This window comes from Atractosteus spatula, chromosome 2 (assembly GCF_055471065.1).
Source record: "Atractosteus spatula isolate fAtrSpa1 chromosome 2, fAtrSpa1.hap1, whole genome shotgun sequence".
Lineage (NCBI taxonomy): Eukaryota > Metazoa > Chordata > Actinopteri > Semionotiformes > Lepisosteidae > Atractosteus > Atractosteus spatula.
This window is the reverse complement of record NC_142707.1, coordinates 58,031,548-58,049,343: the sequence shown is the minus strand read 5'-3', so window position 1 is coordinate 58,049,343 and position 17,796 is coordinate 58,031,548. Positions and strand designations below refer to the sequence as shown.

The 17,796-nt window shown below is 37.4% G+C and overlaps 1 protein-coding gene across 2 annotated transcripts; it reads left to right on the top strand.

Annotated features, from left to right (window-relative positions):
* The first annotated feature begins 1,931 nt into the window (after positions 1-1,931).
* On the top strand, positions 1,932-16,642 carry LOC148839929 (phospholipase ABHD3-like). Of its 2 annotated transcripts, none has more exons than XM_088935184.1 (9): positions 1,932-3,002; positions 3,644-3,804; positions 5,751-5,933; positions 8,095-8,140; positions 9,874-9,986; positions 10,792-10,965; positions 11,058-11,106; positions 11,214-11,379; positions 11,789-16,642. In XM_088935184.1, the coding sequence occupies exons 1-9, from the start codon at positions 2,856-2,858 to the stop codon at positions 11,995-11,997; spliced, it is 1,248 nt and encodes a 415-aa protein (XP_088791310.1). In that variant the 5' UTR covers positions 1,932-2,855; the 3' UTR covers positions 11,998-16,642. The 2 variants fall into 2 exon arrangements, with proteins under 2 accessions (XP_088791310.1, XP_088791317.1); XM_088935191.1 differs by having other exon boundaries at positions 1,961-2,109.
* Positions 16,643-17,796: the final 1,154 nt, after the last annotated feature.

The following is a 17,796-nucleotide window of genomic DNA, read 5'->3' as shown; positions in this document are numbered from 1 at the left end:
AGAAACTGAACCCAGGGCTCCAGCACTGAAAGCAGCAATGTTAACCACTTCATCAAAATAACACCCTAGCAACAATATATTTTTATAATATCGTGACCACAAATGTACACTATATTCTAAATGAGGTCTTAGTAGAGTATTTGAAAATATTAATATAACATCCCTTGATTTGAATTCAATGACTTTTTACAATATATTCTAACATTATTTTGCTTTTCTATTGCATCCTCACATAGTCTAGATGAGAGTGTGAATATGCTGTACTGTATAAACACAATAAAATAAGTATTGATCCTCTTTGGCTCAATTGTTTTGCTGAATAATGACCTGACACTCCAGGTTATGTCAATCTTATTTTTTATTTGCCACTGTGTTTTTGTGGTGGCGATATTATGTGTGCACACGAGAGCACTGTGATTTTTACACAATCAGAGGAGTCATTGCATCCCCACACGTATCATACAGAGCTGTGATAGAGCAGTCAATAAGTGATACATGATAATAAAGTAAGAGCCCACACTGAGAGAATCTTTGGGATTTTAAAACAGCTCTTTGCTTGTCTCTAATTTGGTCTATGTACCCATCCAGTACAAGCCAGCAGCATCACTGCGTCACACACTGTCCTCCACAATCTTGCTAAGGGTTGGGATGAGTCACCTGTTCCATCTCTAAGAGACACATTCTGTGTAACTACTGTATCTGGTTTGCCTTAAGAGCAGTTTACGTCCCTTTACAGAATAAGATCTCAATCTAGATCTCAGAAGTCAGTAACTCACTCATATACTCCCTCACCCCCTGAGAATGGACTATGCCTTTTTCCACTTCCCCTCTGGATCACCCCTTTCCTGCCTTTTTCACCCCTATAAAAGGACTGAGAGACCACTGCTCTCTCTTTTTTATTGCCTGGGACTTTCTGAAGAACAGCACCTGTCTTTCTCTCCCTCTTCTCCTCGCTTTTACTCTCTGTGATTAGCATGCCCTGCTGTAATAATAAGGGAATAAGGGTACCAGATCTTCTCATGTGAGCCACGAGAGCTGCTCTGTACAGTCCCTCTCTCCACATTCTCCCTGTGATCATGGGAAAATTGGCCCTGCTGTGTGTGTTTGTTTGTGTCTCTGCCCTGTGATGGACTGATGTCCTGTCCAGGGTATATGCTGCCTTGTGCCCTTTGCTGGCTGGGATAGGCTCTGGCTTGCCTTTGACCATAAAAAAAATGTATGGATGATTAGCAAGACCTGTACTAACTTAGTCCTGAATGTAATATCATTACAGCAGCTGTTACTTTGGGTAAATGAGAACATTTTTAGTATGGAGCTGGAGACTGATTTCAGCAGCCATGTTTGTTGCATTTAGCATGCTAGTTTAGTACAGAACAGCGTACTAACTGCTGCTTTCAGTGACCCAGTATACGATAAAATTCTTTATACTGTATATTTATGTGCTGTTCTTCTTACAACAAAAATGATAAACTTTTTACAATTAACTTAATTGGAGATGAACAAATGTTAGCTACTAAATATAATGTTTACACTAACAAAAAAGTAATGGACTTTAGTCGGGAAACAGTTATCGTAAAACACGAATACCTCATTTACAAAGTTTACACGAACACGTCTGTTTTTCGTACTGTATTGTATTTAGAAACTTCAGCATACTCAAGTTTATGAATTATCTCTTCAATTTACTAATGAAAAATTTTCTCTTTTATTTGTGTCTAAACGTTCTTCAACTGAAACAGATGGGACTGATAAAGAAACGCAAAGTACGAGGTTTTTTTATTTAACTTACTAAAAGCTAATAGATTATTTAAAAAGCACATTTAAAATCAATTTGCTTGCAATTAAAAACTTGGCAAGAGCAAAAACAGAAAAAGACAAAAGCAATCTGATAGAAACGCCTACTTTTCTGATGTCACATCAGCTGACAGGTTTTCTTTCTGTTTCCTGAATCTAGTGAGGATCAATTTACAACCTTGAGATACCGCCATTCGCAAAACATATTTTACGTTTTGGTGGCACTTGAAGTTCTTGGGAATATTAAGACAGAAGCACCGGGACTGGAGAGGAAAGGACGACTAAATAGCAATCTTATACATGTTTCTTTTTAAGGCATGTTTGGGGACAGCTATGTTTGGGTCCAGGCGAATTGATCAGTGCGGTGTTTTATATCTTGACACCGCAATGACTAGCTGACCTTCCTGCATTTTGCTTTATGTTGTCTTTGTCGGTGGTTGTTCTGTTTTTATGTTTATAGTTTTGGAGAATGAAACATTTACTTGTAGAAGTCATTTGTGAATGTGACACTGTGGTAGCCGGAATGTATATATAATTAACTTAAAAGAGCTTAGGAAGTCTAAGGTTCTAGCGGTGGACTGCACAACGGAAACATTTTGAATTAGCATGCTAGTTAGACAGATTGGCACAGAATGCTGTAACGTCGTTAGCTCTTTTACTCCGATACTGTACCTTCCCTTACCTCAGATCCGCTCTAAAAGAGCGGAGCACTGTCGGGATTCTGTGCTGTAACTGAAGAATGCAGATGCCGCATGAGATATTCTAGGTGCCTTATTGTGAATTACAGTAATCATATGTGTTTATCACAAGCACAGTTTTCACGGTATTTACGCATCCTGCCAGATCGCCTTTTCTTGTGGCTTTTCTTAGTTTCTGCAATTTCGCAAAGGAATTTGCTGCTTCGCGGACTGCTTGCATTGTCACTTTTAAGGGTTCCCGTTCAGTTTATGGTAATTGTGTAATTTTCCAACACCAGATTTCACTTGGCCTTTTTTTTGTTAGATTTGGTTTAGAGGTCAGATCTCCAAGTGGTGTTTATATCGGTGCTGCGGTATCGCAATATGCTACCTGTTTTAAACTATATAGCCATGCAACTACCTCACGGTGATTTGTGGAAAGTGTGCTTGGACTACCTCACTCGACCCTGTGCTGTGATCCTCGGTGCTGTTACTGCCTTCATTTATTCCGTCTGGGGATGTGAGGGCCAGGTTAGTCTCCTCAAAGAGAACCACGGCAATCACTAGGCTCAGTTATGGCCAAAACTACAACAGCTGTGGTGCTCAGGCCTGATTGCACAACCACAGTGACAGTGTATGTCAAATAGAGAAATTACTCAGTTTTGCCATGGTTCAATTACAGTTTATTACTAATCACACAGCTACAGTACACATACTGTATGCACTGGGGAGTGTTGTTTTGAGATCTTTAAATTGGTTAATTTTTTATCGTTTCCTTTAACAATTTGAAAAATATATATTTTGAACATCTTTTATTAGCACCAAACTACTTTTTAAAATTGCTCTTCAGTTCAGACAGCTAGAGCAACAAATAAAAAAGTACCAGCAAGAAATCAGTAAGAAATAACACTACTTGGCAAATCTTGTAAGATTCTTAGTTTAAATCCTCAAAGAAACATTAAACCCTCATGTTTACAGACTTACTTTCTTTTCTTTTATTTGTGCAACCGCCCGCTTCCTAACAGCATATGTACAAGTGAGGGGTATAAACATCAGCGGTGCCCAATTTAGCTGCTGTAATTTTCCCTCTGTCACTACCTTTGCAGCTGTAGTAAGACTTTTAAAGACTTGTAAGGACACACTGGGTGGTGACTCTCTCTGCTGTTATCCAGACACCGATCCTGGTGTGTGGCGATGGCTTCCGTGCCTTCCTGGAGCGACACTGCCCTGTGGTGGCTGAGCGATTCATACCCACACCCTGGTGCTGGGGAGGCCGTCTTCAGACCGTGACCCGTGTCTTCATCAAATCCAGCCCTCCCATCAGCTACAGGAAGTGAGAACCCCATCTCTTATCTATTATCTGTTTTTACGGTATATTGTACATTGTATGATGGATGGTATGGCAGCGCAGTGGTCCGCATTGCTGCCTTGTAGCTCTGGGGCCCTGTGTTCAGTTCTGGGCCTGGGGTTCTATCTGTGTGGAGTTTGTGTGTTCTCCCAGTGTTCACGTGGGTTTCCTTGGGGTGGTCCGCTTTCCTTCCACAGTTCAAAGAGGGAAAACTGTCCACTGTGACGGGCGGTTGGCTGGAGTCCCGGGTGCATCGAGCCTCAATCCAGTTGTTGATCCTGTTATTGACTTTAATTTGATTATTTAATTTATTGTTCTTTTCGGTTAAGTATAGAGATCTAGTTTTTCTGTGACCCTTTTTGTTCCGAAAATGGAATAAACTGATGCTTCAGCTGTCAATATACACTGAGGACACATGGGTATAGCTACTTAATACAGATGTCCTTTTTAAATGCAAGTACTTATAATTGATGTCATGTGTATGAGAATTTCAGAAAATTGTGGGGGCTCTTGTGAAAGATTTGTCATCGTAATAGAAATGTGAGATTAATTAAAGGGTCATTTTTTCATTGATCAAATTGTAGAGGTTGACAAAAATGAATAACTTCTGTTGTTAATGTGTAGCTGGGCTAGGAGCTTGTGGGCTTTTGTAATATGATTTCTTTATTCATTAACCCGAAACTAACTTCCTTTATGCTTCAATAAGAGAGGAGCCACGTGTATTGTGGGTGAAAAGCCACATTCAGCTGCTTTTTTTTTGCAAAGTCCACCGATGACTTCGCTCATAGTTTTTTTCTGTGTCTTTCTGAGTAATGTCAGTTTACTGTGTGAGGTTGAAAATATGCCTTTTCAAATTGTATTTTAACATAAATTACAAAAGCAGGGTGATATAAATTGCACAATATTTATTTGTACCTCTCACACATTTGTGGGCAGCATAATGACGCAGTATTTAGCATTGGGGCTCTGGGTGCTATTTGCATTGAGTTTTATATGTTCTCTCCGTGTACATCCTCCGTGTACATCACTCACTGACTTGAGTGATATTACTTTTCTTTTTGTCCATCTTGTGTGATTTATGCAACATCATGTTTTAAACACACTTTCAGATGGTTTCCACATGTCATGTTTCATTGTTCTTCCTGAAGTTGATATACCTTTGAGTATTTTCTAATGCTTGTATGAGGTCTCCTTCTAGATGTCACTGTGCAAGATAATATAGATTCAATTCCTTCAGCCGGTCAGGGGAAGACATGTATTTAAACAACAGTACTATCTTTTCTAAAACATGGTGATTAACAATGTATGCCATATTCTGAAAGAATTATTTTATTGCCTTACTACAATTAATACAATCAGTAGGATACAATGGGAACCCGGGGATTTATTAATCTTGAGTGCTTCTAATACCCAAGACATTAATACTGTTTAATACAGAATGTTGACCTTATGCTGCCTATACAGGCATTTCCCTTTCATTGTCTAGACATTTTCCCATTAGTTTTCCAAATATATAGTATTTGACTTCATTCTTAATGTTCCCTTTGCTGTTGTATTACCGAGGAAATTGAAATTATTTATTTTAACCACCATTACAATGTTCCCTTAAATTTCTCCTTTGGTCTTTCCAATATCCTTTTTCTTTACCTGTTTTTGCAGTTCATTGTTTCTTTTCTTTAACTGTATCTTGTTGTTTTTCAATCCTTTTTTGTTTGTGAGGAAAGATCGACTTAGATTTCATCTACAAGTAATGACGGTTGTTATTTCACAAGTATGTGTATATTCTAGAGCGTATTCATGGTTTCAGATTATGTATTTGAAAATACAATAGCAAGTTATTCTGACATGACTTAGTTGAAAGTGCACCACATGTCACTGGTGTGTGGGACCTTAGTCACTGTATCTAAAGATTCCTGTTGTTTTGTCTCCAGTGAGCTGATCAGGACAGTGGATGGTGGTCAGATCTCTTTGGACTGGGTTGACAACCTGGAGAGTGCTGTCTTCCCGGACTGTGGTCTGAGGCCCACAGTGCTAATTCTGCCAGGCCTGACTGGAAACAGCCGGCAGACGTACATCCTTCATGCAGTGAGTCAGGCCACACGCCGGGGTTACAGGTGAGACTACGGCCTAAATTGAGTCATCGTAATGGCTTTCCTCACAGTTTTATTGTAGATAATTATCAGGTGCAGTATAATCTGTAGTGCAAAAAGCAGTCAGCAAAACAGAGTTTAATATTGTGTTGATTTTGCCAGGGTACTGTAACTCATGGTGTCCCTGAATGTGACCTATCATTGACGGACTGTGTCTTTTGGTAAATGTTTATCAGTCTAGAACATGCTGTCTGTAAGCACTCCAGATGCAAGGAGTGGTGCGCAGGCTTGGTTTAGTCTCTAGCAGTGTTTCTCAATCTTTTTTATCCCTCAGCAAAATTTTGATTTTTTTTCAAAATGTGCACACTGCTCCCCTCTTCCACAAACATGTACATCTCCCCGTGCACAGTATTATTTGTTCTAAACAAAACTTATTTCAGTGTTTAATCTGAATTTTCCCATGTGATAGTGCATGTTTTGGCAGGAATTAATGACAATAAAACACAAGACATATTTCTAAAGTGGTTTCAGACATTTCCAGTTTTTCATGTTGGTCAAAATGATAAAACAGTATGTCCTGTAGTGGAAGTGCTAATAAAAGTCTTAAGAGTGTGGCTTCTGTCTTGTGTGTATGCACTGAACATGCAACACAACACTTAGCTATTCCACAAAACTTATAGATATATATTAAATAATATTTAATTTATTAATTTTCTATTTTTCTCTTATGTGAACATTCCAACATTTTGCGGTGTAGTCATTAATGTCTGAAGGCTCAGCAGCTGAGAAATACTGCTCACAAATGTCCCATAGTAGTGTTCCTTTCTTCCTTCCCATGCTTGCATTTTATTATCAGTAGGCATGACATTAAACCAGGTAAATCAGCTCATCAGGTATCTCACTGATAAAGTGAATTAATGCAATATACAAAATTCTTATTTATTTCTCTAATAACTTGTGCAAAAAGTGATACTGGTACTCATGATAGATCCAGTTATAGTTGAATTAGTATCTTTTCATTGACACAAATCTATTCCTGTGGTTTAAAGATCTCATTTGGTCTCTCTTGTCTTGTTAATAAAAATGTTTCTTAGTTTAAAAGTAAAGGTGTGACAGTGGTGTGATTGCTTGACATGCATAGAAACCGTAGCGTAGCACTTGTGAACAGCATTCATGCAAGAGTAATTAATCTCTTGTATTCACTATGCCCTGATATTCTAAGAACAAAAATGTTGTGTTCCAAAGGTTTTTGCATAATATTAATGCACCAAAAAACTGACAAAAATGGTTAAACCTCAGAAGCTTTAATATACAGTAAATAATCTTGTGATGGGGCATTTAAACTTTTATGAGTAAATTATGTAGGCCTTTATTTTGAATTTAGAGTCACCAATTACTTTTCTCTGTACTCCCCTGATTTATTTTAAATGGCCAGTTGTTTTTCACATCTCGGTTCACAGATATGTACACCAGAGAATGAGAAAGTGTAGGCAGACTCCTCCCACCTGCCTATATTTCAGGCGCTGTGCTTTTTCCACACCTCGGTGTGTTTCTTCACTCACTGTATGGGGTACTTGTGTATTAAATCCTCCGTATGTTGGTTTCTTTGAGCAGGAGTTACTTTCAACAGTAATTCAGGCGATGACCCCAATTTGAGCCGTCACACAGCCCCTTATAAATTGTAAGGGAGCACTTCGTGGGTGACCAATACATTTATAGGACTCATTTCTCACTAACATCTTTCATACATTTTTAAAGTAGAGAAAGCTACCACGACAAGGTTCGAAAAGATATAAGTAATCCAAAATTCAGAGTGAATAGAAACCACCAATTTCATCCCTATTTCTGAAATTTAGATTAAGACCATTTATGTATTCAGAGATACCAAGTACCCAGAGATTATATCTGAGGCGTAATGCACATCTGTAGTTATGTAGTTTTTCCTCAGCATATTTGTACGTTTCCAAACCCTTGAACAAGTGCTGTATTAAGGGATACGATGATTATAAACATATTGCTTTGGGGTTATTCTTACCAGTTCATTCTTTCTTTCAAAATGGGTTCATAAGCTGTTCTCTCCTATTTTGGGGCTACTTCTTGGTTTGCTCTTTGGTGCACACAGGGCATAGGTTTATGGGTGGTTTATGTGGAATCTTCTCTTACCTTTACATTGCACTCTCTCTAGAACTGTGGTGTTTAACAACAGAGGCTTCGGGGGTGAGGACTTACTGGTGAGTGAAATCAACACTGTGTCTTGATAATAGGGCCTCCAGGTTTCCAGACCTAAAGTAAAGAAACCTGATGGAGCTTGTAATGAACCATTCCAATAAATAATGCACATTTCTATTTTTTCTGACATTGTTAATTGTTACTTCTGTCATTGTAAACTTCTCTTAATAATCCAGATGTGTTCCGATTTCTTACAAAAAGCACATTTTTATCCATCCATTTTCTAACTGCTTCATCCAATTCAGGGTCGCGGGGGAGCCAGAGCCTATCCCAGCAACAACAGGATAGAGTCTAGTGTTTGTGGTGATTTAAAGGTGTCTGGTCTCACTGTAGGAAAGTAAGGTTGACAAAGAATTGCACTTCAAATATTGAGACTCCATGACTGTATGCTGTAATGGTGGCCCCTTGAAGTGTTTGGGTGAATTCTGTACAGTACCCGTTGTAACAGTGAGATGTGATTCTGATGTGGTGTTGAAAGGCTGCCTGATACAATACAATAATATGTTTTTGTGTAACATCAGTTATTCCGTTAACTGTCATAACAGAAATGAAACGAAGAAAAGAAATACAATTTTTTTCTTGCTCTTCTTGACACAGAGGCCTTTGAGAGTGTAGAAACAAGCTACAAACCTTGCTGTTGAAGCTGATACCCATTAATGTATTTCAAGAAAAACTAATATTTTTTAATATTATTTATTATAATATTAACATTTTATAACTAATAGAAATATAGGCTAGTAACCAGACAGGCCATATGGACTAAATGACCTCTTCATATTTGGTAACTTTTGTATGTTATAATTGAAATACTGAATATTTGACATATACTTGAATTCTGGAGAAAGTTCCCATGGCTTAAAAAAATGATTTTGTATTATGAAATAATAATGAACAGGGTGTACTTGTAATTGCTTTTACACACTATTTTTAGTTGTGTATGCCGTAAAGAAAATTTGAAGATAAGTAGTTACCTACTGTTTATTCCCTTATAATGAACAAGTATAATTATGAAGCCTTCAAATTAACACCCATGACACTCACATTTTAAATAATTTAATGCTGTCTGTTTGTGACCTACTTAGCATTGCTTATGCAAAAAAAAACATAAGCTCCTCTCTTAGAATAATGTTATTGAGTGGAGAATTTTGTCTTTCTTTGCCTTTTCTCTGAAATTAATTAGAATTCAAGCCATTAGCACAAGCTACCTTACTATCAGCTCAGTAATGAAGCGGACTCTTGTTTACGTATTGTTTTTTATTATTTGCTTTGACAATAATTTTCCATTACTTTGAATTTTCCAGTATCATATTCCCGTCATGTAATTTTTCCTGACAAAAGATTTATGAATAAGGTAAAACAGTCATTGTGATATTGTAATGTGGATATATTAGTTTTGTGAATAACCTCCTTCACCTTTATCAGGATTTTCTGTATCTGAACAAGTTGTTTCTAACTTGAAGCAGTAGTGTGATTGTTTTTACTAGGAAGCTTGGTTAAACAGAGTTTTGTAATTGTTTTTCACAAAGAAATGGTAAGGACCTTAGAGTGCAGAACTTATTCTTGTACTTTAAACACATGAAAATCTTAAAATGAAACAACACGCGCAGTCATATGTCATTGTAACTCAGATTTCGTTTCCCAACAAAACCCTTGAGGATTCTCGGTAACCTTCTACGATAGTCACTGAGCAATCACCTGTTCATCTCTCAAGGCAGTCCTTTATCTTCTTCTCTAGACTCCACAGACCTTCTCTGCAGCTGACACTTCAGATCTGGAGTGTGTGGTTACTCACATTAAGGATCTTTATCCTAAGGCTCCCTTGATGGGAGCTGGTATTTCACTGGGAGGGTAAGATTTTTTTTTAAAAAAAATTCAGTATAGTATATAAGTATTGTGAGATAGTGAACAGGTAAAGGTTTATTCCATGCTGGAAAGAAAAACACGATGTTTCAGCTGTTTGAGCCTTCTTCAGAACATTGTGTTTCATTTCCTTTCAGCACGGTATAAACATTTAAATGTTCTTTTGCAGCCTGTGCATGCTAACGCAGCTACCTACTCAGGCGTCTTGTGAGATAGAGGCCAGGTTCGCTCTGTTTTGCATATCTCTTCAGGAACAACTCCATACATTTATTTCACTTTGCTCATTTCGACTTCTGCCCTACCTCTGATCCCAACTAATGCCACTTACTGGTCTGCTACAGAGGAGACACTCCTTGGCAAAGAAGATTTACTGAAGGCACTCCACATTGTCATTAATAACCATGCCAGGCCATTAAATTTTCACATTGCACATGGACTAGGTAAAAATGCTTCAGCTTTTGAAAGTTTTCAGAGGATATTAAAACTTAAAGGTTGGGGGGATAAGACCCTTAACTTTCATCACTGGCCTCGTTTTACTGGTGGTAAAAGGACAGAGTCCATCGTTCTTTGCTTTGCGTCCCTTCTCCTTCTCTGTCACTGCCCTTATAGGGTCTCTCTGGATCGTTCAAGTGACTGGGTGCCAACTACCGTGTAATAATTTCCCAGAGAAACAAGTTTGAGCAAAAAAAAACACATTTAAGAAATATTATGTTGTTGGGCATGTTCTGTATCTCTTGAAATGTGTCTAAAGAAGTCCACTATATGAAAATGAAAGGTTTTCCGTGTCCCTCAGGATGCTCCTATTGAATTACCTGGCACGGAAGGGCAATGAGGCTGGCCTGCTGGCAGGTCTCACCATGTCTGTGAGCTGGGACACTCTGGAGTCCTGCGCTTCCCTGGAGAGACCACTCAACAAGGTGCTGTTCAACTGGCACCTCGCTGCCAACCTGTGCCGAGCCGTCAACAGGTAGCCCTGCCGTGAATACATGGGAGCCGCCTTTTATTACTGAGAGCTCTCGGGCATGTCTGACATTGCTGTAATCCCTGTTTGGTCTGTAGGCACAGGAAGATCCTGGAGTCCGTGGTTGATGTGGACCATGTACTGCAGGTATTCCAACAGAATTTACAAGCACATTTTATCCAAGCGGACAAAGGAAGCAGAAAGCTGGAATGGAGGACATTTGAAATTAAACTGCATCTGCTTTGCTTTTCTAGTCTCGGACTATCCGTGAATTTGATGAGAGGTACACCACTGTTATGTTTGGCTACAAGACATGCCGAGATTACTACAGGGATGCCAGTCCCTGTTACAAGCTGGCCCACACTGCCATCCCTGTGTTGTGCCTTAATGCAGCAGATGACCCCTTCTCCCCAGAGCACAGTAAGATGGTCTACACACTTGTCTTGTGTAATGCAAACACCGGACATGTCTGCTTCATTATTTAAATGCTATCTGAGATTAAACACCAACATTATCTTACACTAGGATCAGTATTTAGAAAAAGGATAATATGTTAGGTGTTGAAAAGAATGGCTGCTTTGGAAAAGGAAAACAAAACTGTACTATGGTGGTTTCCATTTTGAACTGTATCATTATAAAATGGTAACACATGGGCTTGGAGCAATACAATTCTCAACCAAAGTGGTAACATACTGTACTAGTATAGTCTTTGTTGCATCTACTGTATGTATTCTGCAGATTTAAATTCCTGTTTGAGTGGTTTCTTTGTGACTGTCCTGCCCTTTAACAGAGATGTGTTATGACAGCTGTGTAAATTCTCTTCCTTCAGCTATCCCCGTGGAGCAGGCCCAGCAGTTACCAAACGTTGCCCTCCTGGTCACAGCCCGCGGTGGCCACATCGGATTTCTAGAGGGCTTGTTCCCGAGAGGAGAAAGCTACATGGACCGGCTGTTTGGTCAGTTTGTGCAGGCGGTTTTTGAAAACCCTGGGGACTTGAGGGGCGCGTGTAAAAGTATCGAGAATGATCCCACTGATTGATTCTGTCCCCTTAGCAGTCCTAGTACCTGAACAGGTGCATGGATTTCAGTTATTTTTACTTCTTTGACACAAAGTGCTGTAATTATTTCTCTAAGTGTTAAATGCATCACTAGCAAAAAAAAAATGTAATCAACACAAAGAAAGCATTCTAAGTTTATACTGACTAAAAATGCTTTGTATTTTGTAAACTCGTAGACAGAAGAGATTGCAGCAAGTAATGAGATCCATGGCTTCTCTAATTCATACTTGTTGAAGGAATGTGGTGAATTTCAAATAAGGTTTATGGAAATGCTTCTCATTCCATCTGTTCTGAATATTTTTCAAATTAATTTCTAATTATTCTAGTGTACCTTAAAATATAACGGGTTGCCTTTATTCTAAATTTGATAGCCAGTGGGCTGACATCTTTTGAATTAAATCAAAATCAGAAAGAAGAATGTTCAGTTAATTGCTAAGTGCACATAAGCAAGTTGTTTTCTCTCCACATGAAGGGTGTAGTTTGAAGAGTGTTTGTGCTGACAGAAGGGTAAGACAATAGTCAAGAATCCCTCGAGGGTGGTTGGAACACCTTTCTTGTTTGAACTAAACAAATATTCCAAATGTACATTGTTGTAAAAGGTTTAGATAGATGCAATGAATGTTCACCCTTTGGCATTTTTCAGACTTCTTGAAATTTGCCGTTTTTAATGGATTAACACGGTGCTTACCGTTTTCTCCCAAAATAAGTCAGAATAAGTATGCATTCTTTACCCTAATAAAATGATGACATTATTGTGAATTAAAAATGTGTAAATATTGCCAATGCAGTGTAGTATTCTGGTAATCAGTGCTAGTGACAACTAATGTTTGGCACATGCTTTGAAGGATGTAACTGAGATTTTTTAATGTTTTAACTGAATGTACGGTATTACAGCATGAAACGATCTTTTACACAACTGGGAAACTTTTTTAGAAGTTATGTGAGTAACATCTGTGAATATTTAATTTTTTTATGAACTACTGTATCATAATCAGATCATTCACAATCATTTGATTGGTATTTCAGGTAATGGTGCTGCTTTGGAAATGTGGCCATGTAGGCTGGCGGCTGGGTTCATTTTCTTTTTAATATCCTAGCTGTACACTGACCGGTGCTGCTCTTCAGATTTTGTCTGTTTGAGAAAAAAAAAACACAGAACAGCTTTGCTGCTGCTGTTCTAGAAGCATTGCTGTGTATATTGCATCTCTGATCTCTGTGATCAAGGTTACTGAGCAAATTCCATCATTTAAAAAATAGGCAATTGAAATAAAAATAGAGCCAAGGCATTTAAAATTATACATGAAAGGAAAATATATAAACTACGTCTTGAAGATGCATGACGCTTGTTATGCTTGAGTTGCATGTTATCTAGTGAGATTATACTGTCTTTAAGGTGAAAAGAGTAGTAAATTCAGCTGAAGTGGCATATTCTTAGATGGTAGGGGAGCAAATGTTTGGGGGTGAACAAAAGAAAAAGGAATAAAAATTGGGCAACACAACGAATGAAGGACAAAACATCAGAATTATCGAGAGAAAAACAAAACATAATATTAAAAACAGTTTCTGAATTTCCTTTTTTTCTCTTTTATCCTCCCCTATTCTCTCATTGAGTACAGAACAGTGATTTTTGTTGTCTTCCTGTACGTGTTGAATATGAATTGCTTAACGATACTTCAGATTTTAGTTATGTTATGATACAATGTAGAAGTACATTACAGGTACATGCAGACAGCTCTTTACAGACAGTGCTACAGTAGTTCAAAACTAGTTTGGTTTAAAATGGGTAGCACTCTAACCTATGTAATGCATAATATATGGCATGTATATTGTTTAATATACAGTACTGTATGTGTAGACTCCACAGAATTCTTACCACTTTTACAAAAATATGTATATGGTAGGGAAAACAATCTGTCATAGGGTCCAAGTATAAACACCACATAGTACTGTATATGAGATTACAGGTGCCATTAAATAACTGCCTTACTTGTATACATACAAGTTAAATATGGGATATGCAATTGTTGTTTCACTTTGGATGTATTTTAAATCGGCAACTTCAATCACAAGCCTAGTTAAAAACATACTTCAGCTGGTAGATGTTTGAAACCGTGCCATCTTCTGCTTTGTATTTTTGGATCTATAGGAATGGAAATGTGTTCATGTAGAATTAATCTTCAAGACTAGCAAATACGTTTCCCAGAAATTGAAGTTCACAAAATGTTTTGGTGTCTTTTATTTTAGCAACAGTTGAAAAAACTTTTTTTCCGTGTAATGATGATAATGAAAGATGAAACTGCAGCAAAATGGCCTGAAATCCCAGCATGTGATGATAACATGTTACACATCCAGCATGTGTGACAGTCTAGGTGCTAGTGACAGATGTTTTGATTATTTTAACCTTTTAATGGGATTAAATTTAAATCACATTATGAGTCCTAAATGAAGACTGGAAAGTTGTGTGCAAACTGGCCCAGTTTACCAAAAATATTTTTTGGTAAACTATGCCAGAAATTAATAGTTATATAATTAATTATATTAATTTTACAACATTTTATTTCACAATATAAATGTAATTGTGTTGCCAGGGCTCAGGTTTGAGAAGCACTGGGTTTTTGTATCAGGACTAGAGGTCTGCACGGGCATGAAACTGAAGCCCGAACCCGGCCCGTACCCGAGACCTTGAGACCTGACCCTGAAATCGGTCACTCTTCCTCTCGGAGCTAGTAGACACACGTGCACACACGGAGGCGGATTCTCACAGGCGTCGTTTTACTGTGCTTTGCTCGGCTGCTATGCGCTTGAGTTGATAGAAAATGCCGTGCACTGAGGCAAAACTGGTATTTTATCAATCTGCAATACTTTTTAAAGTGGGGAACGGATGATAACCGTAATAGGCCTTCTAAACAAAGCTAGCGCTATAAGCAAAGTGAATATGCGCGCAGGCATTACTGGGTTTTGCTCTGTATTACGCACATACGAGAGAGAGAGAACGAGCGCGCAAAATGAGTTACGAAATTCTTCTAATAAAAATAAATTTAGATAAAATAATAACTAATTTTCACTTATTAGAAAAAAAACCGAACCCGGCCCGAGTCCGATGTTGTACGTGAAAAACCGTCTTGAAACCAGATACTCGGCTCGGGGCAGGTATCGGACTTCTAATCAGGACTGAGGAATTGTGTAACAGGTCTGCGCAGAGCAGATTTACTGCCACCCTGTGGAAGTTCATGAATCCGTCACAGCTTGGAGCTGTCTGTGTTTTGAATATCGGTTTTTATGTTACGCAGCAGTTCAGTCCATACAAGAAAAACGTGCCTTAGCTTTTTGGATTTCAGTTTGCATGAATCTTTTCCTAGGTTTTGGTTTTCTAAAATTGTGTGTTTTAGCTGTTGGTTTTTAATCACTTTTTATTAGGGAAAAATATTTTTTTCAACACGATTGCACACACTTTGGGCATTCCATAGGGAACAAATGAAGTCCGTCTTAAATGTTTTATTATGTTTATGCTGCTTAGTTCCATAGAACTCGTCTTTGTATGTAAATGTTACTCAATGGGCATTAGTAGTACAACAGATACTGTATGTATCTGAATGTAAAATGACGGTGGGCACTGTTCCCAAAATGTTTCAAAGGAATTTTGAAGGAGAATTGCTGTAATTTATGCTGTAATTAAAAATATAATTTCCTGCTCATGGGTTTCAAACATGTCATAGAAATCATTTTGCATTTCATGAAGTAAATTCCCTGCAGTTGGATTGGGTAGAAACCTTGCACTAGCCCTAGATGTGCATTTGAGCAATATTGTTATTGCTTTGATTTAGCCATAACCTGTCATGTAGTATTGCTTACTTTTTTCACATTATCATCACTTTAATTTCAATTATTGATACATAATGTTGAGATAAACAAGATTGCAAAACTATTATTACAAGGATTTAGTAAATGAGATTTGCATAATTTTCAAAAACATGTATTAGGAATACTAAGAATAGTGTTAACCCTTTAAGACATGTTCATTGCAATATGATTGGTTAAAAGAATGGAACAATGTATAAACAACTCAATAAAACAAGCTCAATTTTGATTTTTTCTATTAACCCACTGATATACTTTTTTTTGTGAAATTTTGTGCTAGACCATGAAAATGCAAATATTGTAAATGAGAAGAGGGCATTTAGGCCATCTAGAAGACTGAAGAAAAATAATTGAAGATTGTTATTCTGACTGCCAGTGGCAGTTGAATTACTTCTCTGAAATTACTCTTTTGTCTACTGTGCAAATGGAGAATACATTAGAATACTGCATTTATCCTAGATTCAGATTCAATTGCAGAACACATTCTCCTAAGAAATGACATTGAGAACAGTGCCCAACATTTTGTTTTCTTCTGGGGCCCCTGTCTTTAAAGCAATAGTAGATAATACATGAAGGATAGTAATAAATTGTGACTAGGAAGTTATTCTGATGTATTACTTTCATAATAAGTAATTAAAACATTTCATTTTGCAACCTTTGTTTTGCAGACAGTATTCCATTAATTTTGTAAAAAGTTCTCTTTTGTTTAACAGCTGATTGTGAAGGCAAATTGTACTTCATTAAAAATGTTGCTTCGGTGTGCCTCTATCTTTATTGTTAAATGTCTCATTTTATTTGCAAACTAAACAGTTTTTTTCTGACATTTTGACTCAGCCAGTGAGTTCCAACACTAGTTCCAAAGCTTTTATTGTGACCTCTCCACTTCCCCTTTTCTCTGAAGCTGGTGCAAATTTGCGAGTTCTTAAAGAGCACCTTTCAGGAAAACTGTCAGGTACTGTATGTGGACGATGCAAAATTGCATCTTGTTAATGGCAGGAGTAGGATCTGAGAAAATCATCTCCAGCTAAGGTATTGAATCATTCAGAAACAGCTATTTATAGCAATGGATTATCTAGACCTCAGAGGAATATATAAAAATTGGAAGTGATTTGCTGCAGGAAATGATATGTAAATCTACCTCTTCATCCACACTCCATATTCAGTCATTTTCTCAATGAGAGTAGTGGCCATTTCTTTAAATATGGAGAGAAAGCAAAAGTGAGACACTATTTCACGAATCCACATGACCATTTTTTCAGCTCAAAGAATATTTTACTGGAGGGCTATGTAAACAGTATTTAAGTGATTTTGTAAAAAAACATTTAATGGGACTCTATACAAAATGTGTTACATTTTACTCTTCCTACATCAGAGATTAGTGATTTGCCACAGCAAATTCAGCTTATTTTTTCAGATATACAGTATTTAAGATAACATCACTTCAAGTGCTTATATAAACATTTAGGTTTTTATATTTTTATCCTGTACAGTACTATATAAAGTAAATCTTTATTATATAGCTTTAATAAGTTTGAACATTTGAATCTTGGGATATTTTCTTTTTAAGTGTATTGTCAAATTCTGTGACGAGAGCATGTACTTAGTGATATGATTTTATCAAACTATCCCTGGAGTGAACTCCTTCACGTTTCACACGTTAAACTATACAATTACAAGATTAATTGTTTTTTTTGCTTTCTTTTCACCACTGCAATCAAGGTTTGAACCTATGAACATTTACCAAGCCAGCTTGTTTATTATTCTCTTTGTAGGGAACTATTAGAATACAGCATTGGAGTAATTCAATACCTTGTTTTCAGTGATGATGACTGGACAGGTACTATTGTTTCTTATAAAAAAAATCATTGTCATCCTTGGGGCCAGAGGCTGTGAAATTATTTTTTTCAGCCCTGTACAAAGTC

Bases quoted from the DNA above. Each gene is read 5' to 3' on its own strand.
- LOC148839929 (XM_088935184.1), top strand. From the start codon at position 2,856: ATGCTACCTGTTTTAAACTATATAGCCATGCAACTACCTCACGGTGAT. The intron at 8,141-9,873 runs GTGAGTGAAATC...CTTCTTCTCTAG, and splicing joins TCGGGGGTGAGGACTTACTG to ACTCCACAGACCTTCTCTGC. The intron at 10,966-11,057 runs GTAGCCCTGCCG...TTTGGTCTGTAG, and splicing joins CTGTGCCGAGCCGTCAACAG to GCACAGGAAGATCCTGGAGT.